Below are 27,659 nucleotides of genomic sequence, written 5' to 3'. Positions count from 1 at the left end.
GGTAGACAGACCATTCCATAAATCTTGCTCTATAGGAGAAAGCCCTGCCTCCAGCTGTTTGCTTAGAAATTCTAGGGACAATAAGGAGGCCTGTGTCTTGTGACCATAGTGTAGGTATGTACAGCAGGACTAAATCAGAGAGATAGGTAGGAGCCAGCCCATGTAATGCTTTGTAGGTTAGCAGTAAAACCTTGAAATCAGCCCTAGCCCTGGAAACCAATGTAGAGGGGCTAGCACTGGAGTAATATGATCAATTGTTTTTGTTCTAGTCAAGATTCTTGAGGTGGCAGGTAGCCTGGTGGTTAGAGCGTTGGACTAGTAACCAAAAGGTTGCAAGATCGAATTCCAGAGCTGACAAGGTAAAAAAGCTGTTCTGCCCCTGAACAAGGCAGTTAACCCACTGTTCCTAGGCTGTCATTGAAAATAAGAATTTGTTCTTAACTGACTTGCCTAGTTAAATAAAGATCAAATGTAAAAAAATATATGTATGTTAAAAAAATTCTAGCAGCTGAAGTTTATTTAGTGCTTTATCCGGGTAGTCGGAAAGTAGAGCATTGCAGTAGTCTAATCTAAAAGTGAAAAAAGCATGGATTCACTTTTCTGCATCATTTTAGAACAAAGTTTCAGATTTTTGCAATGTTACGTAGATGGAAAAAAGCGATCCTTAGAATGACAAATTGCCGAGAAAGAGAGAAGGCAACAACTCTTATAATTCCTACTATTGAATCATGCAAGATACTGTTCTTAATTATACAACTACCTTTTTTGCCAAAGCTGAGATGTGAAAATGTTTTTTTTTGCCAGGGCTACAGATGTCTATCGTTCACTAATACTAGTAAAGGCAAAGTGCACTAGTTTTGGAAAATCCCCCCCCAAAAAAAATATCTTCTATAAGCCCCCTCAGCACCCCTACTTCCCGTGGCCATGGCTCGAAGGGATTCATGAAGTTGTAAATATTGGAACTATTTTGGTTATAATATTAAGGGATATTTTGATCTGTTGTGTCAGCCGAGATGCATTATTGACTGGGGGAAATACAATACTGTAAATTGTAAATTTAAATTGCTCATGCGTTATTATGGGAGATTGCCTAACATTTGCTTTGACAGGATCGGAAAGAGCGTTATGATGACATGCTGGATTTGGAGTGTGAGGGAGAAGTTATGGTGAGCCTTGCACTGTTGAATAGCATCATTCTAATCTGAGTAGCCTACATATGTTTTCTTTAATCCAAGACACAGGACCAATCCTTCTGTGTAATTTTATAAATCCTCTGTGAAAGAATACACATAGGCTACCTAGCGCAAGAATGTATTGTTAAGGAGTGTAGCCCACCCTTCCCAGTGGGCAAAACCTGATTTGAATCATGAAGTATTAGCTCGAACATCCCCCCCAAAAAATTTACTGACCAGAATATGATTTACACTACATGACCAAATGTATGTGGACACGTGCTCTTCAAACATCTCATTCCAAAATCATGGCCATTAATATGTAGTTGGTCCCCCCTTTGCTGCGAAAACAGCCTCCACTCTTCTGGGAAGGCTTTTCACTAGATGTTGGAACATTGCTGTGGGGACTCAGCCACAAGAGCATTAGTGAGGTCGGGCACAATGTTATTGTACGCTGTAGCATTACGATTTCCCTTCACTGGAACTAAGGGGCCTAGCCCGAACCATGAAAAACAGCCCCAACCCATTATTCCTCCTCCCTCAAACTTTACATTTGGCACTATGCATTGGGGAAGGTAGAGTTCTCCTGGCATCCGCCAAACACAGATTTGACCTTCGGACTGAGATGTTGAATCTTGTTTCATCACTCCAGAGAACGCGTTTCCACTCCAGCCGACGCTTGGCATTGCATATTGTGATCTTAGGCTTGTGTGCGGATGCTCGGCCATAGAAACCCATTTCAAGAAGCTCTCAACGAACTGTTCTTGTTCTGACTTTGTTTCCAGGGACAATATGGAACTCAGTAGTGAGTGTTGCAACTGAGGACAGGTGATTGTTACGCACTACGCGCTTCAGGACTCGGATGTGCCGTTCTGTGAGCTTTTGTAGTCTTCCACTTCGCGCCTGAGCCGTTGTTGCTCCTTCACAATAACAGCATTTACATTTGATCGGGGCAGCTCTAGCAGGGCAGACAATTGACAAACTGACTTGTTGGAAAGATGGCATCCTATGACGGTGCCACATTGAAAGTCACTGAACTCTTCAGTAAGGCAATTCTACTGCCAATGTCTGTCAATGGAGATTGTATGGCTGTGTGCTCGATTTTATACACCTGTCAGCAACAGGTCTGGCTGAAATAGGGTTTCCACATACTTTTCTATATTTAGTGTATTCTTCTGACCACCATACGACCAGCTGGTCATACTTCTGAGCACTATATTAAGTGCTATATTTTGTAGTCTACTGGCCATAGGGATAACGTCAGTGCTTGGACGTCCCAACGATCCCGTTTAGACTTTAACAATCAAGTCCAGACAAAGAAACTATTCGGCACACCCTGCCTTTCAGCAACCACCAGCAAAGCGTATATTGCCATTAGTTCACAGACAAACAACCACTGCAGGCAGTCCTAATGGTAAGCGGCAGAGCGCTGCTCTCACTTGAAGCGACTGCTGTCATTTTGAATATTGGAACTATTATGGTTATACATTTAAGTGGTGTTGGCCGAGATGTATTATTTGTTGGGGGAAATACAATGTTTTAAATTGTAAACGAATAGTAAATTGCTCTTGAGTTAGCCTAACATTGGTTAACATTTGTGTTGACAGGATCTGAAAGGGCGATATGATGCTATGGTGGATTTGGAGTGTGAGGGAGAAGTTATGGTGAGCCTTGCACTGTTGAATAGCATAGTTCTGTTCTAATCTGAGTAGACTACATATGTTTTCTTTCATCCAAGAGCAAGGACCAATCCTTCTGTGTAATTTTATAAATCTGTGAATGAATGCATATAGGCTACCTAGCCCAAGAATGTACTGTTAAGGAGTGTAGCCTACCCTTCCCAGTTGGTAAAACCTGACTGAATGACATATTCTTGTCGCAAACTGGTTGAAAATATATATATATATATATATGTTTTTTACAGTTGTTCTTAATTATTTGTGACCTATCTGACCAGCTGGTCATAATTCTGACGGTAATATTATGTAGGCTACTGGTCATAGTTAAGACCTCATAACCTGGTAATGACCATTTATTACCTACTGTAAAAAGTATTACAGAGGACAGTTGGAGATTGAAAACACAATTCATTACATTTGTATTTGTTTCCATAGTCACCAATTAAAGTTGAAATCTCCAACATTCTTACAAAAACAAATCTATACCACAATTTATGGCACATCTGCATACAGTAATTGTTTCATAATTCACCCACATACATTACATGCATAGAAATACTGGGACACAGAGTATATAAAGGCTGATTGTTTTATTTGATTGATTAATAAAAGTGGTGTGATGGGTTAGATCCTCATCAAGGACCTCTGAGCACAGAAGGTGATCTGGAGCGTGGTTTCCCTCTTGAAGAGTTGTGCATTACAACTGTATCATCCCTGAAGATGTTTTTTGGACTCTGCTAAAGTATTTCCATGGTACTAGTTGAAGAAGCTTGTGGCAGTTATCACTAAGTTATATCTTCAAAAAATAACTTTTTTTATGCAGACTTTGCATCCTCCTCCACCACGGTGGTCAGGGGCATATTTTAGGACTTTCCAGAGGGCCCGCAACTCATTAACCTCCTACATTTTCTGGCTTTTCATGACACTTCAGCATACAAAGCGAAGAATTTAAGTTAACGAATGGCATATTGTGGGCATGCAGGACACAACAGTAACGCAGAGTATAATATCTTTAAAAAGTCAGAATCTAGAAAGAAATTCTCATTGTCTATGTCAAATATCTCAACTGCTTACATTTACTTACCAACTACAATGGAGCACACACACAAGTGGTAGCGAAGGCATGTTTGCTCCTCTGTCCCTTCATATTGAAGTGGGACAGGAATTCATTGGTCATCAATCTGAAACATTTTAAGAAAGAGGATATCAATATTAGATAGTAGTTGGATAATTATAATTTTGAACTAATCTCTACATTTTAAAGTTTTGCTTAATGTTAATACATGTTGTAATATTCAAACAACTTTTTCTAAATGCACCACTCCGTATTCCTGAGGACATTGTCCGGGACAGAGGTTCCCCAAATTGAGGACAGCTTGGCAGTCTTAAACGGATACTTCAGGATTTTGGCAATGAGGCCCGTTATCTACTTCCCCAGAGTTTAATTAACTATTGGATACCACTTGTCTCTGTGTCCAGTATGAAGCATGTTAAGAACTAGTTTCCTGAGCCAATGTTAATTAGCATTACCGCAATGCAAGCAGATATCCATAGACTTCCAGTCATTGAGCTATCGCGAGTCTGACTCTGGAGAAGTAGATAAAGGACCCGAAGTATCATTTAAAAAAAATAAAGGTAAAGAGGCAATAAAATACAATATTTTTCAAAAGCTATGTGACTGTCAAATCATTCCTGCAACAAACATTGTCAGGGAGAATGGGCAAGAGAAATGGGAGAAACTTTACATGACTCACCAAGGGAGGTGTCTGTTCAATCAGGACACAAGGGTTTTGCACCTAAAAAAAAAGAGAGTTAAAATAGAATTTATTTGCTTTACACAGACTTATATTATTAGAAGCAGTGCTAATTTAAGTTGTATCTACTTACACTACACTCTTAGAAAAAAGGGTTCCAAAAGAGTTCTTTGGCTGTCCCCATAGGAGAACCTTTTTTGGTTCCGCATATAACTATTTTTTTTGTTCCAGGTAGAACCCTTTTGGGTTCCATGTTGAACTTTGTGGAAAGGGTTCTACATGGAACCCAAAAAAGTACTACCTGGAACCAAAAAGGGTTATTCAAAGGATTCTCCTACGGGGAAAGCTGATGAACCCTTTTAGGTTCTAGCTAGCATCTTTATTGTTTTTGTGTAAGATCAAACAATCATGGGCAGCTGAATAGCATGTCTCTTGGGAAATCCAGTCTCAGTGAGACCTGATGCAGAGAAAATGTTAATGATCATCAGCATAGCTAGTACAACCCTACTGTATTTTGTACAAAGCTGGTTAGTACAAATCTATACACATTGAAGATCATAGTATCAAACAGAAAAAAAAGAAACAAAATTGCACAAAAAAACTTACTGTCAATACTGGATTTAAGGAGTAGTGGTGCTGCTCTCTCCTTTTGTGGCAGAATAGGTCACTGGTAATGGAGTGGGCCATGCATTAGGTCATTGACATGTTTCAGGAACTGTAAAGACCGAGAGGAATCACGATTAACCATTAACTAAGGCCTTCACTAAGTTAGACTTAGCCTAGCAAGTTCATTGACTGTTGCCCCTCAGCAGTCTGGCAGACACAGAGACAGAGAGAGAAATAGACAGAGACATAGGCTATTTACATTTCTTAGTCAGCCGGCTGGATAACTTCTGTACTCCTTCCCTTTGTTCCCTCCTCCATCCTGGCATCCAAGCTAGAAGATTCCTGCAAAAAAAGTAACGTTGGAATGAGTGTTGAGGGGGAGCAGGGATAGGAAAACTGTATCCTATTCTGTAATCATCAGGAACTGATTTTCTTATTTACAATGACGGCCTACCCCGGCCAAACCTGGACGACGCTGGGCCAATTGTGGCGGCGCCCTATGGGACTCCCAATCAAGGCCGGATGTGATCTAGCCTGATATGCATACCTCCTTATTTAGCTACTAAAATTAAAATAAAATGACTGCACGTATGTTAATTGCTTAAAAGCGTTAAGGGAAAATAGTCATATTTTCAGGGTCAAATTCAGGTGCAATAATTTGACTGATTATTTATGGGAATAAATGTGATTAAAAATAGGGTTGTGTAAATCCTGGTGGATTGTAGTAGGATATTGAAAGGATATTGATATTGAAAGGATATTGATATTCAAAAGACAGACCTAAGTGTTATTTGTTAAATTCTGAAAAATGTAGTTAGTCGTATTAGAACATCAAAACAGCATTCAGTGGAACAGAAGAAACATGCAGCACAATAAACAGTGCAATTAGCTAACACTGACAAAATATTACCATTAGAAGCCAACACACAGTAAGCTATCAGATATCATTAATTAAACCACCATTATTTAATTGTACTGCAGTTTTACGGCCAAAAATTTTTTGTAAGGGTATCCTGTACATGGGGTGGCAGAGTAGCCTAGTGGTTAGAGCGTTGGACTAGTAACCGGAAGGTTGCAAGTTCAAATCCCCGAGTTGACAAGGTACAAATCTGTCGTTCTGCCCCTGAACAGTCAGTTAACCCACTGTTCCTAGGCTGTCATTGAAAATAAGAATTTGTTCTTAACTGACTTGCCTAGTAAATAAAGGTTAAAAAAAAAAATCTTACATGCTGTTACCTAGAACAGATTTTATGGAAGTGAATGTGCACTTTCAAATTGGATGGACTGCAAACTAAAAAAAACACTGTCATAGCCTGTAGTACCAGCAAAAGTATCAGAGATTCTCTAAATTAGGGATCATCTCTGATAGCTATAGGACCAGAGACTGTCACAAATGTTTGCTTTTATTTTACCTATCAAATTCGCTGAATTGGAGGTGAAATATCACATTTCTTTGATTAAAAAAAATATACACTGCTCAAAAAAATAAAGGGAACACTAAAATAACACATCTGAATGAATGAATGAAATAAATACTTTTTTCTTTACATAGTTGAATGTGCTGACAACAAAATCACACAATTATCAATTCAAATCAAATGTATCAACCCATGGAGGTCTGGATTTGGAGTCACACTCAAAATTAAAGTGGGAAACCACACTACAGGCTGATCCAACTTTGATGTAATGTCCTAAAAACAAGTCAAAATGAGGCTCAGTAGTGTGTGTGGCCTCCACGTGCCTGTATGACCTCCCTACAACGCCTGGGCATGCTCCTGATGAGGTGGCGGATGGTCTCCTGAGGGATCTCCTCCCAGACCTGGACTAAAGCATCCGCCAACTCCTGGACAGTCTGTGGTGCAACGTGGCGTTGGTGGATGGAGCGAGACATGATGCCCCAGATGTGCTCAATTGGATTCAGGTCTGGGGAACAGGCGGGCCAGCCCATAGCATCAATGCCTTCCTCTTGCAGGAACTGCTGACACTCTCCAGCCACATGAGGTCTAGCATTGTCTTGCATTAGGAGGAACCCAGGGCCAACCGCACCAGCATATGGTCTCACAAGGGGTCTGAGGATCTCATCTCGGTACCTAATGGCAGTCAGGCTACCTCTGGCGAGCACATGGAGGGCTGTGCGGCCCCCCAAAGAAATGCCACCCCACACCTTGACTGACCCACCGCCAAACCGGTCTTGCTGGAGGATGTTGCAGGCAGCAGAACGTTCTCCACTGCGTCTCCAGACTCTGTCACGTCTTTCACATGTGCTCAGTGTGAACCTGCTTTCATCTGTGAAGAGCACAGGGTGCCAGTGGCGAATTTGCCAATCTTGGTGTTCTCTGGCAAATGCCAAACGTCCTGCACGGTGTTGGGCTGTAAGCACAACCCCCACCTGTGGACGTTGGGCCCTCATACCACCCTCATGGAGTCTGTTTCTGACCGTTTGAGCAGACACATGCACATTTGTGGCCTGCTGCAGGTCATTTTGCAGGGCTCTGGCAGTGCTCCTCCTGCTCCTCCTTGCACAAAGGCGGAGGTAGCGGTCCTGCTGCTGGGTTGTTGCCCTCCTACGGCCTCCTCCACGTCTCCTGATGTACTGGCCTGTCTCTTGGTAGCGCCTCCATGCTCTGGACACTACGCTGACAGACAAACCTTGCCACAGCTCGCATTGATGTGCCATCCTGGATGAGCTGCACTACCTGAGCCACTTGTGTGGGTTGTAGATTCCGTCTCATGCTACCACTAGAGTGAAAGCACCGCCAGCATTCAAAAGTGACCAAAACATCAGCCAAGAAGCATAGGAACTGAGAAGTGGTCTGTGGTTATCACCTGCAGAACCACTCCTTTATTGGGGGTGTCTTGCTAATTGCCTATAATTTCCACCTGTTGTCTACTCCATTTGCACAATAGCACGTGAAATGTATTGTCAATCAGTGTTGCTTCCTAAGTGGACAGTTTGATTTCACAGAAGTGTGATTGACTTGGAGTTACATTGTGTTGTATAAGTGTTCTTTATTTTTTTGAGCAGTGTATATATTTCATCACCTGGTGAGTAAAAACCTCAAATGGCCCTACTCCTGAAGAAATTAATCTGTCTGGATAAGCTGAAGTGGACTCGGCCCGAATACCATTATCAAATAAAATTGTATTTGTCACATGCGCCAAATACAACCTTAGCGTGAAATGCTTACTTTACAAGCCATTAACCAACAATGCAGTTAAGAAAAATAAGGGTTAAGAAAATATTTACTGAATAAACTAAAGTATAGCACAAATAAGTCCCACAATAAAATAAGAATAACGAGGCTATATACAGGGGGTACTGGTACCAAGTCAATGTGCGGTGGGACATGTAGGTAGGGGTAAAGTGACTATGCATAGATAATAAACAGCGAGTAGCAGTAGCATAAAAAAAGGAGGGTGTCAATACAAATAGTCCAGGTAGCCATTTGATGCACTGTTCAGAAATGCTACGGCTTGGGGGTAAAAGCTGTTAAGGAGCCTTTTTGACCTAGACTTTGTGCTCCGGTACTGCTTGCCGTGCGGTCGCAGAGAGAACAGTCTATGATTAGGGTGGCTGGAGTCTGACCATTTTTAGGGCACTCCTCTGACACTGCCTGGTATAGAGGTTCCGGATGGCAGGAAGCTTAGCCCCAGTGATGTACTGGGCCATACGCACTACCCTCTGTAGAGCATTGTGATGGGATGCCGAGCAGTTGCCATACCAGGCAGTGACGCAACCATGCTCGATGGTGCAGCTGTAGACCCTTTTGTGGATCTGAGGACCTATGCCAAATCCTTTCAGCCTCCAAGGGGGAATGGGCAGTGTTGTGCCCTCTTCACGACTGTCTCGGTGTGTTTGGACCATGATAGTTTGTTGGTGATGTGGACACCAAGGAATATGAAGCTCTCAACCTGCTCCACTACAGCCCCATCGATGTGAATGGGGGCCGTGCTAGGCCCGCCTTCTCCTGTAGTCCATGATCATCTCCTTTGTCTTGATCACGTTGAGGGAGAAGTTGTTGTCCTGGCACCACTCTGCCAGGTCTCTGACCTCCTCCCTATAGGCTGTCTCATCGTTGTCGATGATCAGGCCTACCACCATTGTGTCATCGGCAAACTTAAGAATGGTGTTGGAGTCGTGCTTGGCCTCGCAGTCGTGGGTGAACTGGGAGTATAGGAGGGGACTAAGCACGCACCCTTAAAGTGCCTCCGTTTTGAGGATCAGCGTGGCAGTTGGATGCAGATTCTGAGAAAAACCTGACAATCAACACTCACCTTGGGCTGTGCAAGTATCGTCGCCTTAGCCACGGTGTCTCAAGTGCTACTTACCTTTTTTTAGTTGGTCATGGACCTACAAGGAATCACTGTACGGTGTGGGCACTGTGATCTCCCACATCATGGACAACTGAGAATAAAACCCCATTGCGTTTGCTTTGCGGACACTATTGGACACAGAGAAGAACTAGGCCCAGATTGAAAAAGAGGCCCTGCCAATCTTCGGAGTCAAGAAATTACATAAGTATCTATACGGACGAAAGTTCATGTTGATTACTGTTGATTACCGACCAAAAGCCTCTTCTGGCTATCTTGGGACGCAAGTCTGCTGTTCTAACCTTAGCAGCATTGAGAATGCAAAGATGGCACTCATACTCCTGCCGAACGACGACATCGAATACAGAAAGTCATCTGTTCACAGTAACACGGACGTGTTGTCAGGACTACCAAGAGAAGACAAAGACATCACAGCTGAGGGGGGAAGCATATTATACTTCTTACATGTGGATGAGCTGCCAATTTTTGCAAAGTACAAGAAAAGATACTCTACTCAGCAAAGTGTGGCTCACAGTAAATGGGTGGCCGTGCTACGTGACAGGTGAAACCATACTTCGTGAGAAGACATGAGTTGTCTAAACATCCTGGCACCTGTCATATGAAGGCCTTAGCCCGTAGCTACATCTGATGGCCAGAGTTGGACAGTGACATTCGGAAGGAAGTGCAGAGTTGCCAAATCTGCCAAACAGTACAGAAGATGCCGGCTGTCGCACCACTTCACCCTTAAAGAATTCACATTTGTTTCACTGAAAAGGACAAGCAGAACTTTTTAGAGATCATCAACAGCTATTCAAAGTGTTTGGAAGTTATTCACGTGACATCAGCAAACCTCATCAAAAAGCTACAAAGGCTGTTCGCAGCCTACAGATCGTGCAAACAAAATCATCTCAGACAATGGACCCCAGCTGGTCTCTTCCGATTTGAAACAATTCCTGAAAAACAATGGCATCAAGCAGACCCTTCTTCCCACCTACCATCCTGCCTCGAACAACCAGTACTTAATTTGTGTAACGTATACGCTGGGAGTCAGGAAGCAGGTGCAGAAGGTGAGTTTAATGATAAGAATAAGGCAGGTGTACTGAATGTGACAAACTGCCTGATTACTGAGGGCTAAATAAAGGGAGAGTAATCAAGGTGATGAGGCCAGGTGTGCATAACAATTGGGAGCAGGTGTGCGTAATGATGGTTGCCAGGACCAGTGGTTAGTAGACCTGCGACATCGAGCGCTGGATCCACCTCTCCTTTTTGGACTTTCATTTCGGGAACTATTTGGCCAGAGCCGGTACCTCTCAAGGCATGATTTTTTTTGTTTCTCTTTTTGCAATGTAAAAATTCCTGATATTATTGTGTTGATTTGGGTTGGCTAGGGCTTAAAGTTTGCGCAACATTGTAGCCTGTGTTGGCCATGTGTTGGTGTCTGTGAGAAGCAGGCCTGTGTCTCTCACAGACCTGGAACGAGATTCACATTCTATGATCTCTCTCCCGATAGACATGAATTAGCCTGAAACTCTCCTCTCTCCAGCGTTGCACTTCATCATTTATTTCCTTATAGAATCATAGCTGCGCAAAGGGTTCGGGGGAGGGAGGTCCGCAGCACCCCTGAGAGTTACTGATGTCTGTTCAGAAATAAATTAAATAATTCAGAATAGCATATCATTTAACCAAAATATTTGATCATCCTCTAAATAGGCTTTTTGTTTTACAAAGTAAAACGAGCGAGAGAGAGAGAGAGAGGGGCTTATGGCACTAGTGCATCGGCCATCACCAGCCAGTGAGCTGCACATCATTGGGTGAGTCAGTGAAACTGAAAAGCTTAAGACACATTTCCTCCTCATAGTGTAGCCTACAATATGTGTCTCCATACGCCTAGACCTAGGCAATTGATGGATTTAAGACAAGGTTGTTTTCATTGGTCTCAGTTTGTCAAAGTAGCCTGTCATTTCGAATTCCGAGTTGGATGACCGTTCAAAACGAATATTCCCAGTTGGAGCAAATTTTTTCTTCCCGACTTCCCAGTTGTCTTGAACGCACTGACGTTGGAAGTCGGAGATTAAAAAGATTATGCCAAAGTCTCCAGTCATGTAGAATTGCATGAAATGCGTTTATGAAAGGCCACATTTTTCCTCAGACTCTAGGCCACTAAAAATGGTATCCATGTGTGACTCTACTGCTCTATGCCACTATGCAAATGCAATGACAAGGTGATCTCCTTTTTCCGGTACCTCAGAGGTCCCTAGGTTGGCGTTTACAACTTCCATGCAGTGACCCTTTAAAGATTCACTGGACATTTGAGAAGCAGTGCTGAAGTTCAGCAGCACTCCATATTTGGTTTTCACCTGGTTGAGTGTTTCAAATCTCTCATCCAAGAGTCGACCACAATGTTGAAGTAGTTGACTCCAAGGTTTTTCAGTGCGTCAGTCACTGGTTCATCAGGAGCCTCATAGCTGAAATTCCTCTGGCTGTTTCTCAATCTCTTCTCTTTCAGAACAGCCTCCACATTCATTTCTTCATAAATACTTTTGGCTGTTGTCCAGTTATCTACTGAGGGAGGCCTTTGCATTTGAGATTAAATTCACTGCAATATCCAACTGCATTGAGGTGGATTAGAGGAGCTTGTTCACCTTGTTTGTCATTGTCAGTATCACACCCCATACGACACAGAAAATCAAGTAGTGGTAGAACCCAACTTCCTCTGCAAGTGCTTGTGCCTCCACTTTGGCCACAGGATCATTGACAGTCTGTCTGGCTTCCAGTAATGCCTCCTGAACTTCAGAAGCCTGATACCTGTTTGCATGAACACTTTGGAGCCTATTCTCCCATCTTGTGTCACTTCCATGACTTGTGTCACTCCACACATCTTTGTGTGCCAGCTGAGAAGGTGAAGAGCTTTTGCACATGCCCAAAAAACCCAACTGCATCTTTTGAAGATTTGGCAGCATCTGCAATGACAAGGTTTAGAGTATGTGCTCCATATGGGATGAACACGGTTATGGGATTTCTTTTGAGCAGTCTGGCTTGTACTCCTTGGTGCTTGCCCTTCATTTTGGGCCCCACTATCATAAGCTTGCCCTCTGCAATCTTCAAATGGAATATTCAACTCGTTCAGCTTATCTAAGATGACAGTGGACAGATTCTAGCCTGTTGTAACCGCAACATTCACAAAGCCGAGGAAGTGCTTCTTGATCTCTGGCTTTCCCTTTAATGCCACGTTTCTCAGAATAATGGACATTTGCTCCTGGTGACTGTCAGGTGTACAGTCCAAGAGAGAAGTACATTGAGTCTCTTGAGTCACTATTGAGTCGCTGAAATGCAGTGCCTTAGCCCACTGTGCCACTGCTTTCCATCTTGCATTAGTCCAGAGTTGTAACTAAACCTTGATTGAGAGACTAGATAATCATTGCCTTGTTTTAAAATGATGTGCGCCTATGAGGAGTGCAATCACACCCATATATTGTCTGGACTGGTCCCCACAGATGTTGCTGCCGGAAAGCGCAAATTAAATTTTGTGCACTCGCAGATGAACCCATGTTTACGCACGACACAGTTATCTTTTCCGAGCTGCAGTTTATAAACACCATTACCCGTTGGCGTTTATCAAAAGTAATAAATAGTTGTATCTCACTCTCACTTTTGTCTGGCACAAAGTCATAGAACACAGCCATGGAAGTGGCTGGCAAGCAAGCGAGACACAGACAGACCAAGAGATGCACTGCCCAGCTAGGTTAGCAAGACAGACTGACTAGAGAGAGATGCACTGCAAGCTAGCACATCAACTTAACGTTACTGTTATTTGCTAACATCAAACTTGGAGAGGAGAGAACACAAGTTTACCTGATTGCTCTTCCCACAATTCACTGTGGTTTTCTCTTTTCATGACCAGAAGGATAGTTCTGCCTCATCGAAGTTGTAAACATTGACACGAAGGGGAGACGGGGCCCTTGCGTAATTTGCAGGGCCCTACACAACTTGCGTATAGGGCCGCCCGGCTCTGCCCAACAGACCGCTCCAGTCCTGACCACTCACCAATGTTCCCACACAGCAACCTCAGCCCAAGAAGTCAAGTTGCTCAACCAGCACTGGAAACTGGAAACTTACCAGCTCCAGTGAACTCAAAGATTGCCACGAAAGCCTGCAGAGCGCAGGTACCCTGAAAGGATCCGTATGGTTCCTAAAAAACTTGACCTGTAAATAAACAGAAACAAAAGAGTGCTCAGTTCAAAGACTAGAAAATAAAAAACTAGACTAAAAAGGTCAAAGAAGACGTTCTTAGTTCAGTTGTTGAAGTTTAAGAGAAATATTGGGTATTGGGTAAATGAAAGAAAATCAAAAGCATAAAAAAATACAATTTAAAAAAATTAAAACCCACCTCAAATTTGTATCTCAAACAGACCATTGAGAAAATGATTGCTTTTCTCTCAGAGGATGATGTCATGAACTGGCCAATCAGTGATCTACTGTCGTTGTAAGGACAGACGCTAGATGACGAGAAGCAAGTACAGGGAGTGAAGATTTAATGAAAAAACAGATAGGAAACAAACCACGGAGAGCGTCTGGACAAGGGAAATATAACGACATTAATGCTGACACAGGGATCAAACTGAGGAATAGACAGATATAGAGGAGGCAATCAATAAAGTGATGGAGTCCAGGTGAGTCCAATGAAGCGCTGATGCATGTAACGATGGTGACAGGTGTGTGTATGGTAATGATGGACCGTCTAGCGCCCTCGAGTGCCAGGGAGTGGGAGAAGGTATGACAGTTGTTGGGGTACGTCCACACCATTCCAACACACAAAAGCTGCTATTCAACATACCCAATAAAAAAAAGTTGGAAGGAAAACTCTCTCTTTGATTGTAATGAAGTATTGGTCATATTTCATAGAAATCTGGAAGGACAGTTACTGTAGGGGAAAAAGTGTAATAGATTGGTCTTTAATACCACTATTAAAAATTCCACACCAGCGTAGCCTGAATATTTTTCCTATCACAGATTGTTCTGGCAATCATCACATAGTACTTGAAGAAAGGAAAAACCCACACTCACTGAAATATTCTTTACGTTTTAATGTACTGTATATATATATATATATATTTTTTTTTTGCAGGACAAATGCAAAACAAATGGACCTCGTTTCGGTGGCAGCCTTCATCAGCATTCTCACATAGTAACTTCATTGGGAGGAAGGATGTTTGACGTGCTTTTCCTTTTTTTTCATACCTTCAATTATTCAACATAAAGAATATTAATACTGTATTAGTATCTCAAAAGCACCCCTTTAGACATATTGTTTGACAATATACTCTTCAAACATGTCAAATTTTCAGTGTGGGGGCTCTGGTACTTTTAATGATATGACCCATTTTATACAGTGCCTTCAGAAAGTATTCATACAAAAATATCTAATTCACATAACTATTTACACCCCTGAGTCAATACTTAGAAGCACCTTTCTATTACAACTGAGTCTTTTTGGGTAAGTCTTTCTGAGCTTTGGACACCTGGATTGTACAATATTTAAGAAAAATATATATTCTTCAAGCTCTATCACGTTGATTGTTGCTCATTGCTAGACAGCCATTCTCATGTCTTGCCATAGAGTTTCAAGCTGATTTAAGTTAAAACTAACTAAGCCACTCAGGAACATTCAATGTCATCTTGGTAAGCAAATCCAGTGTAGATTTGGCGTTGTGTTTTAGGTTTTTGTCCTTCTGAAAGTTGAATTAGTCTCCCAGTGTCTGTTGGAAAGCAGACTGAACTAGGTTTTCCTCTGAGCGTATAGCTTTATTCGGTTTATTTCCCCCCCTAAAAAAACTCCCTAGTCCTTGCTGATGGCAAGCATACCCATAACATGATGCAGCCACCACCATGCTTCAAATATGAACAGTGTACTCAGTATTGTGTTGAATTTTCCCCAAACATAATGCTTTGTATTCAGGATAAAAAAGCTCATTTATTTGCCACCTTTTTTGCAGTATTACTTAAGTGCCTTGTTGCAAATAGGATGCATGTTTTGGAATAGTTTTTATTCTGCATGCTTCCTTCTTGTCACTCTTTCATTTAGGTTAATATTGTAGAGTAACTACAATGTTGTTGATCCATCCTCTGTTTTCTCATATTACAACCATTAAACTCTAACTGTTTTAAAATCCCCGTTGGCCTCATGGTGAAATCCCTGAGCAGTTTGCTTCCTATCCAGCAACTGAGTTAGGAAGGACACCTGTATCTTTGTAGTGACTGGGTGTATTGATACACCATCCAATAGCCTAATTAATAACTTCACCATGCTGAAAGGTGGTGTCTGCTTTTTATTTATGTAATTTTTTACACATTCCAAACAATGCCCTTCTTTGCAAGGTATTGAAACACCTCTGGTCTTTGTGGTTGAATCTGTGCTTGAAATTCACTTCTAGATTGAGGAACCTTACAGATCATTGTATGTGTGGGGTACAAAGATGGGGTAGTTTTTCAAAAATCATGTTAACCCTTATTATTGAACAGGAAATGAGTCCATGCAACTTATTGTGCGATTTGTTAAGTATATTTTTACTGCTGAACTTATTTAGGCATACCATAACAAAGGGGTTGAATACTTATTGACTGAAGACATTACAGATTCACTTTTTTATTAATTTCAAAACTGTATTGTGTGTAGATCAGTGACACATCTAAATGTAATCAATGTTACATTCAGGCTGTAACACAACAACATGTGGAAAATGTCAACGGGTGTAAATACTTTCTGAAGACACTGTACACAGAAATGGACATAATGGGCTCTATTTTCGGCTGGCATAAGTGAGCACAATTATCAAATGCATGCTTGTTTGCAATTTCGAACTGTTACAGCAGTTGTTCTTCTACACTGAACAAAAATATAAATGCAACTTGTAAAGTGTTGGTCCCATGTTTCATGAGCTGAAATAAAATATCCTAGAAATGTTCCATATGCACAAAGCTTATTTCTCTCAAATGTGTTTACATCCCTGTTAGTGAGCATTTCTCATTTGCCAAGATAATCCATCCACCTAACAGGTGTGGCATATCAAGAAGCTGATTAAAATTCTTATGGCTGAAATCCCGTTAACGGGAGCGATATGTCAACAGCCAGTGAAAGTGCAGGGTGCCAATTTCAAAACATCAAAAATCAAACATACATGTATCTCATACCATTTTAAAGCTAATCTCTTGTTAATCCCACCAGTGTCCAATTTCAAATATGCTTTACAGCAAAAGCACCACAAACGATTGTTAGGTCACCACATAGCCACAGAAAAACACAGCAATTTTTCCAGCAAAAGATTTTCCAGACAGTCACAAAAACCACAAATAGAGATAAAATGAATCACTAACCTTTGATCATCTTCATCAGATGACACTCATAGGACTTCATGTTACACAATACATGTATGTTTTGTTTGATAAAGTTAATATTGATCAAAATATGAGTTTATATTGGCGCGTTACATTCACTAGTTCCAAAAACATCCAGTGATTTTTGCATAGCCACATCATTAAACATAAATACTCATCATAAATGTTGATGATAAAATACACATGGAATTATAGATATTATAGATATACCTCTCCTTAATGCAACCGCTGTGTCAGATTTTTAAAAAAACTTACGGAAAAAGAAACCCATGCAATAATCTGAGACAGCGCTCAGAAGTAAAAATCACAATAGCCGCAACGATGGCGCCAACATAAACAAGAAATTACGTGAGAAATATTCCCTTACCTTTGATCTACATCAGAAAGCACTCCAGGAATCCCAGGTCCACAATAAATGTTTGTTTTGTTCGATAATATCCGTTATTTATGTCCAAATACCTTCTTTTGTTAGCGCGTTTGGTATACATATCCAAACGCTCATTCTGGTCAGCGTTACATTGGGCAAAAACTTTAAAAAGTTATATTACAGGTCGAAGAAACATTTCAAACTAAGTACAGAATCAATCATTAGGATGTTTTTAACATATAGCTTCAATAAAGTTCGAACCGGAGTATTCCTTCGTGTCTTCATGAGCAATGGAACGCAAGTGGGTTCCATGAGGAATAAGCGTGATCAGAAAATGGCTGACTGCCAGTCACCTGATAGATTCTGCTCTCATTCAGTCCCACAACAACGTAGAAGTCTCATTCAAATTTCTATTGATGGTTGACATCTAGTGGAACCCCTAGGCAGTGCAACATCATTAATATCTCAAGGGGATTTCATTTTGGACTCTGGTGAATACATACTAAGCTCAGATTTCTCACTTCTTGTTTTGATTTCTCCTTAGGATTTTGCCTGCTATATGAGTTCTGTTATACTCACAGACATCATTCAAACAGTTTTAGAAACGTTAGTGTTTCCTATTCAATACTAATAATAATATGCATATATTAGCAACTGAGACTGAGGAGCAGGCCATTTACTTTGGACAACTTATTCATCCAAGCTACTCAATACTGCCCCCCAGCCATAAGAAGTTAAACAGCATGATCATTACACAGGTGCACCTTGTGCTGGGGACAATAAAAGGCTTCTGTAAAATGTGCAGTTTTGTCACACAACACAATGCCACAGATGTCTCAAGTTGAGGGAGCGTGCAATTGGCATGCTGACTGCAGGAATGTCCAGCAGAGCTGTTGCCAGAGAATTTAATGTTAATTTCTCTATCATAAGCCGCTTCCAATGTCATTTTAGAGAATTTGGCAGTATGTCCAACCAGCCTCACAACCGCAGACCCACCTGTATGGTGTTGTCGGGGGAGCTGTTCGCTGATGTCCACGTTGTGAACAGAGTGCCCCATGTTTGGCGGTTGGATCATGGTACAGTATGGGCAGGCATAAGCTACAGACAATGAACACAATTGCATTTTATCGATGGCAATTTGAATGCACAAAGATACCGTGACGAGAGGCCCATGTCATTGAGCATGTTTGGGATGATCTGCATCGACGTGTACGACAGCGTGTTCCAGTACCCGCCATCATCCAGCAACTTTGCACAGCCATTGAAGAGGAGTGGGGCCACAATCAACAACCTGATCAACTTTATGCAAAGGAGATGTGTCATGATGCATGATGCAAATGGTGGTCTCACCAGATACTGACTGGTTTTCTGATCCACGCCACCACTTTTTTTTGAAGGTACTATATCTGTGACCAACAGATGCATATCTGTATTCGGTAAAATCTTTGAAAATATTGTATGTTGCGTTTTATATTTTTGTTCAGTATATTTTCAAACCATAGCTCCAGGATTGATAATGTACCTGTTTTATATAAGCTCGCTCGCGCTAAGGTGAGAGGGGTGGCAATATCTGAGCTGTGTCCTTAAAACTGTGTGCCAAAGTTCCAATTTCAGTATTCATTGGTGGGGATATTTAAAAACCAACCTAAAGCTGGTTTTAGCAGTAACGTGGTTGATTTTGACAACTGAAGCGCAACCTTTCCAACCGTGACGCACAGTGTCCATATGCACATGGAACAAGAGAGAGAGATGTGCTTTTTTGTGCCTGTAAAAATGGAGAAAAAAAAGTTTTTTTTTTTCACCATTTTTTGTTTCATTTCATTAAAAACCAAGCATAGCTTCCCCTCCTCTCAATGAAGGCAGTTTTTTTGGTCATGCCCAATCCATTGCCAAGTAGTCAAAACTATAGACCATAAAGTGTTTAGCTCATGATACCGCTTTGAAGTAAATCTTAATTTCCAAAGCTTTATTAAAAGTTCAAGTTCGGCAGCAGCCAAACATCCCCTTTTTATCCATGTAGGCTATTACGTTATTGTAGCCAGCTCCTGTTATTATTTTGGATGTGTGTAAAAACTTCCATGTAAGGCCACACGTGTCAAACTCATTCCACCAAGGTGTGTGTCTGTGGGTTTTCGCTCCTCCCTTGTACTTGATTGATGAATTAAGGTCACTAATTATTAAGGAACTCCCCTCACCTCATTGTCTGGGGCTTAATTGAAAGGAAAAGCAAAAACCCGCAGACACTAGGCCCTCCATGGAATTAGTTTGACACTTCTGATGTAGACTATATGCCCATCATGGAACGAGATATGAGATAATCTGGTGACACTGGTATTTGGAAACATTGAAGTTATTTTCCTGTAACAATTGCTTGTTTTCCATTTAACTTGAAAAAAACTATTACAACACCGTTGACTGTCAACACTTCAAACATATTGAGCAAACACTGCATGTTTTTTTTTTTTTTTGTATTTGCTATCACTCTTTACTGTAGCCTATGCAATTTAACAGAGTGTAGTATCAATCCACAATGGACTAGGATGAGAATATTCTGTGCCCCCAGCCAAATTGGAGTTGATGACAATGCAAAGACCTACAGAACTTGAGACAAAAACATGCATTATTAAGCCATGGAAAGCCTTGATTGGCCAGTGAGTGGCCAAGTCCTCCTCACACCTACAACTTGTTTATTCATCAAAACCCAGCACTTTTGCGCCACCGCCAGCTATTGCGCTCATAATAATGGATGTGAAATCAGCAAAAATATTTCTGACACACCTGGACCTATAGCGCTACCACCAGTGCTTAGATTTACCATTGCGTTAGGTTTGTTAAAATAGAGCCCTATAAGTCATTAACCAATCACAACCCTCCTTTAGGATTGCACATTCAGCCAATCACCAGTAGAAGGAGTTCCCTTTGAATCCATTTTCCTATTCACTGTGTTGGTGGTGCTCATAAAATGTATCATACCTTCAAAATTAGCCTAGAGCCAACTCTGGACATTTGATGTACTTGTAGAGTATATTGTTCCAAACAATGTCTTGAAATTAACACAAAAAGTTGTACATTTTGAGATATTCATATTTTGAATGTTGAATAAATGAATGTGAAAAACAAAATCTGAATCAAGACCTACTCCATATGTTAGAGCCCACTATAAGGAGTATAATGACACCAAGATGTTGTCTGTATCATGTACGGTTCACAGATCATAGGGTCTTACAGGAGACATGTATAGGTCTAAAAAGGGCCCAAAATGTCCACTTTCATCATGATTTCCTATAAAATGGTGACACAATATATATTTCTACCAGGGGAGAACTACTGACCCTGTCTTTGAAGTTACCGTTGTTGAGCAGTGCTGCAGATATCTTTAGTGGAAAACAGGATCCCCATTATAGTGAATGGAAAAATTGCAATATTCGTGTAAAATATATATATTTATTCAAAGACAATCATGGTACCAATAGTTTCTTGTAATACACCGGATGTATGTTCTTGAACAGATTCTTTAAAAATTGCACACAGATGAAGTTATAAGGATAATTTAGTTGCTAAGGGCAGCCTGTAGTACCTCAGTCGGCCTTCAACTTCAGTTATTCAATGAGAGGGTGCAGCACTGAACTAGTCTGCAACGTCACTTTCTGGTGTAGCTCAAACAAAGCATGTTATGTCTCCATGAGACGCAATCTTAACTGACGTTTTACATCGTCACATCCGAGTGTACTTCAAATGTCCCTTGCTCAAGCGAGGGAGAGTGATGATCAGAGAAGCAACCTAAAGCTATTGATGTACCTAGCAAGCTAACATAGCTAGCTATCACTCCTGTCATCTAGGTAGCTACAGTTACCCATAGCTGGATAACTAGTTTTATAGTTTTGGTCATTTATTCCAATACATTTCAGAATTACACAAAATGTGTTTATGAAGCTAGCTACGTTGTATAGGCTCCTTCCTATGAGACTAAGCCAATTTGAGTGTCATTCTCATTTGCCAACTCTAAAATCAATGTCATCTATATATTTCCTTTAGCAAGCTAGCATCATAATTATGTCTCACACGCTGAAAATGCAGCCGTGTTGATTACATTTGACATTTCGTGGCCACCAGAGTTTGACACGACTACAGTTTCCATTAAAATGTGGGTCTTGTTATCAAACAAGTTATCAAGTTATCAAAGTTCTTCACTCTCTAACTCGAGGGCCGAGGGGGCGATGTTTGTGAATTGGACCTCCACTTAATTAAGTTGGCAATCAAACTGCATCCAGTTTCGATGGGGATCTCCCCAAGGGAAAGTGGCTAGCTAGGGCGACGGCTGAGGGGGTAAAATGAACTTGTTTGGACTGCAGCCATTGGGTCTTTAAATAGGAATGAATGGTGTCACGTGATCGATGGCTTTGTCCATTCATATATAGAGTCATTGATTTCTACTCTTACCCCACTCTTTCCCAGGAAAAAGGAGGAAAATTCAGTGGGATGTTCAAAAGATCCTCTAAACCAGCAGAACACTCAGTACCTGTGCAGGTGATAATGATGTCAATATATTAAACTATTACAATGTATCTACATCTTGATTTGATGAAGTCTGACTGTATTGACTTAACATACATCCTATTGATAGGATCATTTGTCTGTAAACACTGAGCTCTCAGCCAGCAATGTCAGCCTCGACAACAACACTAAGGTATGTGTGAGGCTGGGGGAGACTTTCATCCCTGCTCATTGACCTTTTCAGGAGAAAGGAGGGATGTTCAAAGGAATTTTAAAGAAGTCTCCCAAGCCTTCCCAGGATGTAACACATGCTCAGGTGTGTGTGTCCATGTCTCAAGGCTTAAAAATCCTTCTTTAACCTGTCTCCTCCCCTTCAGCTACACTGATTTGAAGTGGATTTAACAAGTGACATCAATAAGGGATCATACTGTAGCTTTCACCTGGATTCACCTGGTCAGTCTGTGTCATGGAAAGAGAAGGTGTCCTTAATGTTTTGTATAATCAGTGTATATTATCTTAACTGATATGTTTCAGTAATTGGAGGATATTGTATGAAAAATGTTTTTATGCACAAGTATATGTATTTTTAGAACACATGTACTGTTTACTGTGTCTCAGGATCATTTGTCAACAGACAGTGAGCTTTCATCCAGGCGAGGCAGCGATGACAGTCTCATTGTCAACATCAACACTAAGGTTAGTCTTCAGTTAACAGATTCCTCATTTGACTATTTCCAATGGCATACAGTAGGATCACCACTGACCTGCCCTTATTTTACAGGAGAAGGGGGGAGTGTTCAGTGGAATGTTTAGAAAATCCCCCAAGCCCCTGGGGGCTAGGACACATTCTCAGGTGAGTGTGATGTCTCTTCAGAGGTATAGTTTACCTAACAGAAACAGTAAACAACCTTGTAACGGTATAGTGGTTTTTCACGTGGCAACATTGATAGTCACAGGTAAACCTAAAATGCATATTGTCATCTTTGTGTCTTTTAGGGTAATCTGGATGACCTATCTACTCACAGTGATCTCTCAGCCAGCACTGCCAGTCTCTCGGAAAAGACCCCGAAGGCGAGTCTTACCCATAAACTTAGCATAGTCCTCATTTTACTTTTATGATTTCTGCTTCACGTTGATTTATACTATTTGCTTGTACCTGTACTAATTCTCTGTATAATTATTTGACTCAGTTAGTGCTACTATATGTAGGGTATCCACCCACTCTATCCAGAGTCGGTGAAAACGAGCTTTGATGAAATTTTACTTCCTTATGTTAGAAAATACATTTAACCAAGACAAATATGATGATTCATGTTCTGAATTGTTCATTGGGGTCTTTCACTAACATTATATCAACAAAATCGGATTTCGTAATGTACTACATCAGATAATAAGCACCGAGCTCTGTTGACAGAGCGGTGCAGCTTTCTCGCAACAACTTTTGAGGATATTACATGTTGTGGGGGTTGTCTTCAACAAAAAAATTCAGCGGGTCACAAAAAGCTAAATTAGCTTGACACTAACTGAATTAAATGTAAAAGCATTTGAAAATAAAACACTTGGGGTATGCTCAGTGCTCCGTTGACATTTCACTGAGATACACTTGTTTTTGTGAGAAGCTTTTCATATTAATTTTGCATTACTATGAAAAGCGTTTACTAAAATATGAAAATACCACATGTCATGTCTCAAAATTGATATCTCTATATTGTTTTATGCCCTGCGGATTCAAGAAGACAGATTACGAGTTTAACTGGAAAGTAATGTGATCTGATTATAATAAACCAGTGACTGTTCATCTGGGTAAGGGGGTGGCTCTAAGACCATCCTATCAGGGCTGTGTATGTAAATATCTTCAAATTTGTTTCCTGAATCCCACATGATCAAAACTGAGCATTTCTAGGGCCAAAGGAGGCTCAGGGAAATAAAATATTGCAAATATATTTTGGAATTATTTTCATTAAATAAACACATACGGGGATTTTATTAGACATACAAAGCATTCTGAAAGTATTCAGACCCCTTCAATTTTTCCACATTTTGTTTCATTACAGCCTTGATCAAATATTTTTTCCCTCATCAATCTACAGACAATACCCCATGATGACGAAGAAAAAAATGTTTTTTATCAATTTTATGAAATATAATTTAACTGAACTATCACGTATTTCTGTTTATTTTTTAAAATAAATGTTACAAACATTTCTAAAAACCTGTTTTTGCTTTGTCGTTATGGGGAAAGGTGAAGGGGTCTAAACACTTTCTGAATACTTTTTATTTAAAAATAAAATGACAAAAACTGCTTTGGGGTTTTAACTTTAGCTGACATAAAGCTGTGAAATGTTCCTTATTTTTGACCTATTTTTTTTCTGTCCTCCATTGAGTTAGTCACCCTAATTTTGGCCATCCTACAAGGGTAAAAACTCTAATAGCTTTTGAACGAATTATGATAACGACATGAGGTTGGCACCATTGGTTTTCTTAGAGGATTATCTACACATTGGTCAAAAATATACAGTTTTGATTGGACACCCTACTATATAAAAAGGACAACTAAACAATATTATCCAGTAGGCTTTAACTCCTCTAGATGCTTTTGATGTTGATGAGTGATGACATTTTATACTTTATTGCAGGATAAGGAAAGGGATGAAGACCTATCAGGCTCCAGGGAGAAACTCACCTTTTCTGACAAACACTTTGAAGCCAAGCAGGTGAGGATTTTGGTGGGGTTTATTTTTGGTACTCTTTATACTTCAATTGGGAACTTCAGTTCTCAAAACGTACTTAGTATTTATTTTTCATATAACAACCTTAGTGTTCAGGTCAAGTCTAAGGTACTTGTTCTCTCTCTGCGTGTGTCAGGGCGAACGTTCTACAAACAATGATCTCTCAGCCAGCAATGAAAGTTTATCAGAAAAAACCTCCCCACCAACCTACACCTACACCAGTCCTTACATACAAAAGTATGTGAACATCCCTTTTAAAATGGTCGATTCGACTATTTCAGCCACACGCGTTGCTGACAGGTACATAAAATCAAACACACTGCCATGCAATCTCCAAAGACAAACATTGGCAGTAAAATGGCCTTACTGAAGAGTTCAGTGACTTTCAACGTGGCACCGTCATAGGATGCCAGCTTTCCAACAAGTCAGTTCCTCAAATTTCTGCCATGCTAGAGTTGCCCCGGTCAACTGTAAGTGCTGTTATTGTGAAGTGGAAACGTTTAGGACCAACAACTGCTCAGCCACGAAGTGGTAGGCCACACAAGCTCACGGAATGGGACAGCCGAGTGCTGAAGTGCCTAGCGCTGTTGTCAGTTGCAACACTCACTACCAAGTTCCAAACTGTCTCTGGAAGCAACGTGAGCACAATAAATGTTTGTCGGGAGCTTCATGAAATGGGTTTCCATGGACGAGCAGCCACACACAAGCCTAAGATCACCATGCGCAATGCCAAGCGTCAGCTGGAGTAGTGTAAAGCTCGCCGCAATTGGACTCTGCAGCAGTGGAACTGGAGTGACGAATCACACTTCACCATCTGGCAGTTCAACGGACTAATCTGGGTTTGGCGGATGCCAGGAGAACTCTACCTGACCGAATGCATAGTGCAACTGTAAAGTATGGTGGATGAGGAATAATGGTCTGGGGCTGTTTTTCATTGTTCAGGCTAGGCACCTTAGTTCCACTGAAGGGAAATCTTAACGCTACAGAATACAATGACATTGTAGATGATTCTGTGCTTCCAACTTTGTGGCAACAGTTTGTGGAAGGCCCTTTCCTGTTTCAGCATGACAATGCCCCGTGCACAAAGCGAGGTACATACAGAAATGGTTGCCGACTGCGAGCCAGGCCTAATTGCCCAACATCAGTGCTTGACCTCACTAATGCTCTTGTGGCTGAATGGAAGAAAGTCCCCACACAGAAGTGTTGACGCTGTTATAGCAGCAAAGGGGGGACCAAATTCCATATTTATGGCCATGATTTTGGAATGACATGTTTGACAAGCAGGTGTCCACATACTTCTTGTCATGTAATGTACTTTTAAAAATAATTTATAAATACTATTGATGTATCTTATGCAGATTTGCGGGAAGGATATACGTGTTTATATCAAATCAAATATTATTAGTCACATGCTCCGAATATAACAGGTTACAGTGAAATGCTTACTTACGAGCCCTTAACCAACAATGCAGTTAAAAAAATACAGATAAGAATAAGAAATAAAAGTAGCAAGTAATTAAAGAGCAGCAGTAAAATAACAATAGAGAGACTATGTACAGGGGGATACCGGTACAGAGTCAATGTGCGGGGGCACCGTTAGTTGAGGTTATATGTACATGTAGGTAGAGTTATTAAAGGGACTATGCATCGATGATAACAACAGAGTAGCAGTGGTGTAAAATCACAAACATTTGATTAGATGTTCAGGGATCTTATGGCTTGGGGGTAGAAGCTATTTAGAAGCCTCTTGAACCTAGACTTGGCGCTCCAGTACCACTTGCCGTGCGGTAGCAGAGAGAACGGTCTATGACTAGGGTGGCTGGAGTATTTGACCATTTTTAGGGCCTTCCTCTGATACCACCTGTTATAGAGGTCCTGGAAGGCAGGAATCCTGGCCCCAGTGATGTACTGGGCCGTTCGCACTACCCTCTGTAGTGCCTTGCGGTCAGAGGCTGAGCAGTTGCCATACCAGGCAGTGATGCAACTAGTCAGCATTAGAGGTGGACCGATTCATCGGAATGATCGATTTTTGCCGATATTTTATATATTTTTACACCTTTATTTAATATTTATTTAACTACGCAAGTTAGTTAAGAACAAATTCTTATTTTCAATGTTGGCCTAGGAACGGTGGGTTAACTGCCTCGTTCAAGGGCAGAACGACAGATTTTCACCTTGTCAGCTCGGGGGATCCAATCTTGCAACCTTACAGTTAACTAGTCCAACGCAATAACGACCTGCCTCTTGTTGCACTCCACAAGGAGACTGACTGCCTGTTACTCGAATGCAGTAAGCCAAGGTAAAGTTGCTAGCTAGCATTAAACTTATCTTGTAAAAAAACAATCAATCAATCATAATCACTAGGTAACTACACATGGTTGATATTACTAGATATTATTTAGCGTGTCATGCGTTGCGTATAATCTGACTGAGCATACAAGTATCTAAGTATCTGACTGAGCGGTGGTAGGCAAAAGCAGGCCCGTAAACATTAATTCAAATAGCACTTTCGTGCATTTTGCCAGCAGCTCTTCGTTGTGCGTCAAGCATTGCACTGTTTATGATTTCAAGCATATCAACTCCCAAGATTAGGCTGGTGTAACCGAAGTGAAATGGCTGGCTAGTTAGCTCGCGCTAATAGCGTTTCAAACGTCACTCGCTTGCTCTGAGCCTTGGAGTGGTTGTTTCCCTTGCTCTGCATGGGTAACGCTGCTTCGAGGGTGGCTGTTGTCGTTGTGTTGCTGGTTCGAGCCCAGGGAGGAGCAAGGAGAGGGACGGAAGCTATACTGTTACACTGGCAATACTAAAGTGCCTATAAGAACTTCCAATAGTCAACGGTTAATGAAATACAAATGGTATAGAGAGAAATAGTCCTATAATTCCTATAATAACTACAACCTAAAACTACTTACCTGGGAATATTGAACACTCATGTTAAAAGGAACCACCAGCTTTCATATGTTCTGAGCAAGGAACTTAAACGTTAGCTTTCTTACATGGCACATATTGCACTTTTACTTTCTTCTCCAACACTTTGTTTTTGCATTATTTAAACAATTGAACATGTTTCATTATTTATTTGATGCTAAATTGATTTTCTTGATGTATTATATTAGGTTAAAATAAGTGTTCATTCAGTATTGTTGTAATTGTCA

At 40.9% G+C, this 27,659-nt stretch overlaps 1 protein-coding gene and 1 long non-coding RNA gene across 6 annotated transcripts in view; one reads left to right on the top strand and one right to left on the bottom strand.

Annotated features, from left to right (window-relative positions):
- Nucleotides 1-1,143: 1,143 nt before the first annotated feature.
- Nucleotides 1,144-27,659, top strand: part of LOC112226720 — a 35,770-nt gene continuing 9,254 nt past the window's right edge. For 4 of the 5 annotated variants that reach the window (XM_024391230.2, XM_024391228.2, XM_024391229.2 and 1 more), the window contains exons 1-8: nt 2,510-2,586; nt 2,780-2,836; nt 21,737-21,808; nt 22,020-22,091; nt 22,394-22,471; nt 22,557-22,628; nt 22,772-22,846; nt 24,412-24,489. In XM_024391230.2, coding sequence (XP_024246998.1) covers nt 2,584-2,586; nt 2,780-2,836; nt 21,737-21,808; nt 22,020-22,091; nt 22,394-22,471; nt 22,557-22,628; nt 22,772-22,846; nt 24,412-24,489 — 507 coding nt within the window. In that variant the 5' untranslated portion in view covers nt 2,510-2,583. Of the gene's footprint in view, nt 1,167-2,509; nt 2,587-2,779; nt 2,837-21,736; nt 21,809-22,019; nt 22,092-22,393; nt 22,472-22,556; nt 22,629-22,771; nt 22,847-24,411; nt 24,490-27,659 lie in introns of those variants that run through there. The other variant, XM_024391231.2, reaches the window with a different exon arrangement.
- On the bottom strand, nt 2,581-5,676 carry LOC112226721. Its single transcript, XR_002949777.2, has 4 exons — nt 5,471-5,676; nt 5,212-5,320; nt 4,606-4,647; nt 2,581-4,032 (listed from the first exon to the last, which is right to left on the bottom strand). It is a non-coding gene; the product is annotated as an uncharacterized LOC112226721 (long non-coding RNA).

This window comes from Oncorhynchus tshawytscha, linkage group LG28 (genome assembly GCF_018296145.1).
Source record: "Oncorhynchus tshawytscha isolate Ot180627B linkage group LG28, Otsh_v2.0, whole genome shotgun sequence".
Lineage (NCBI taxonomy): Eukaryota > Metazoa > Chordata > Actinopteri > Salmoniformes > Salmonidae > Oncorhynchus > Oncorhynchus tshawytscha.
The sequence above is the reverse complement of the archived record's forward strand: the minus strand, read 5'-3'. Positions and strand labels throughout refer to the sequence as shown.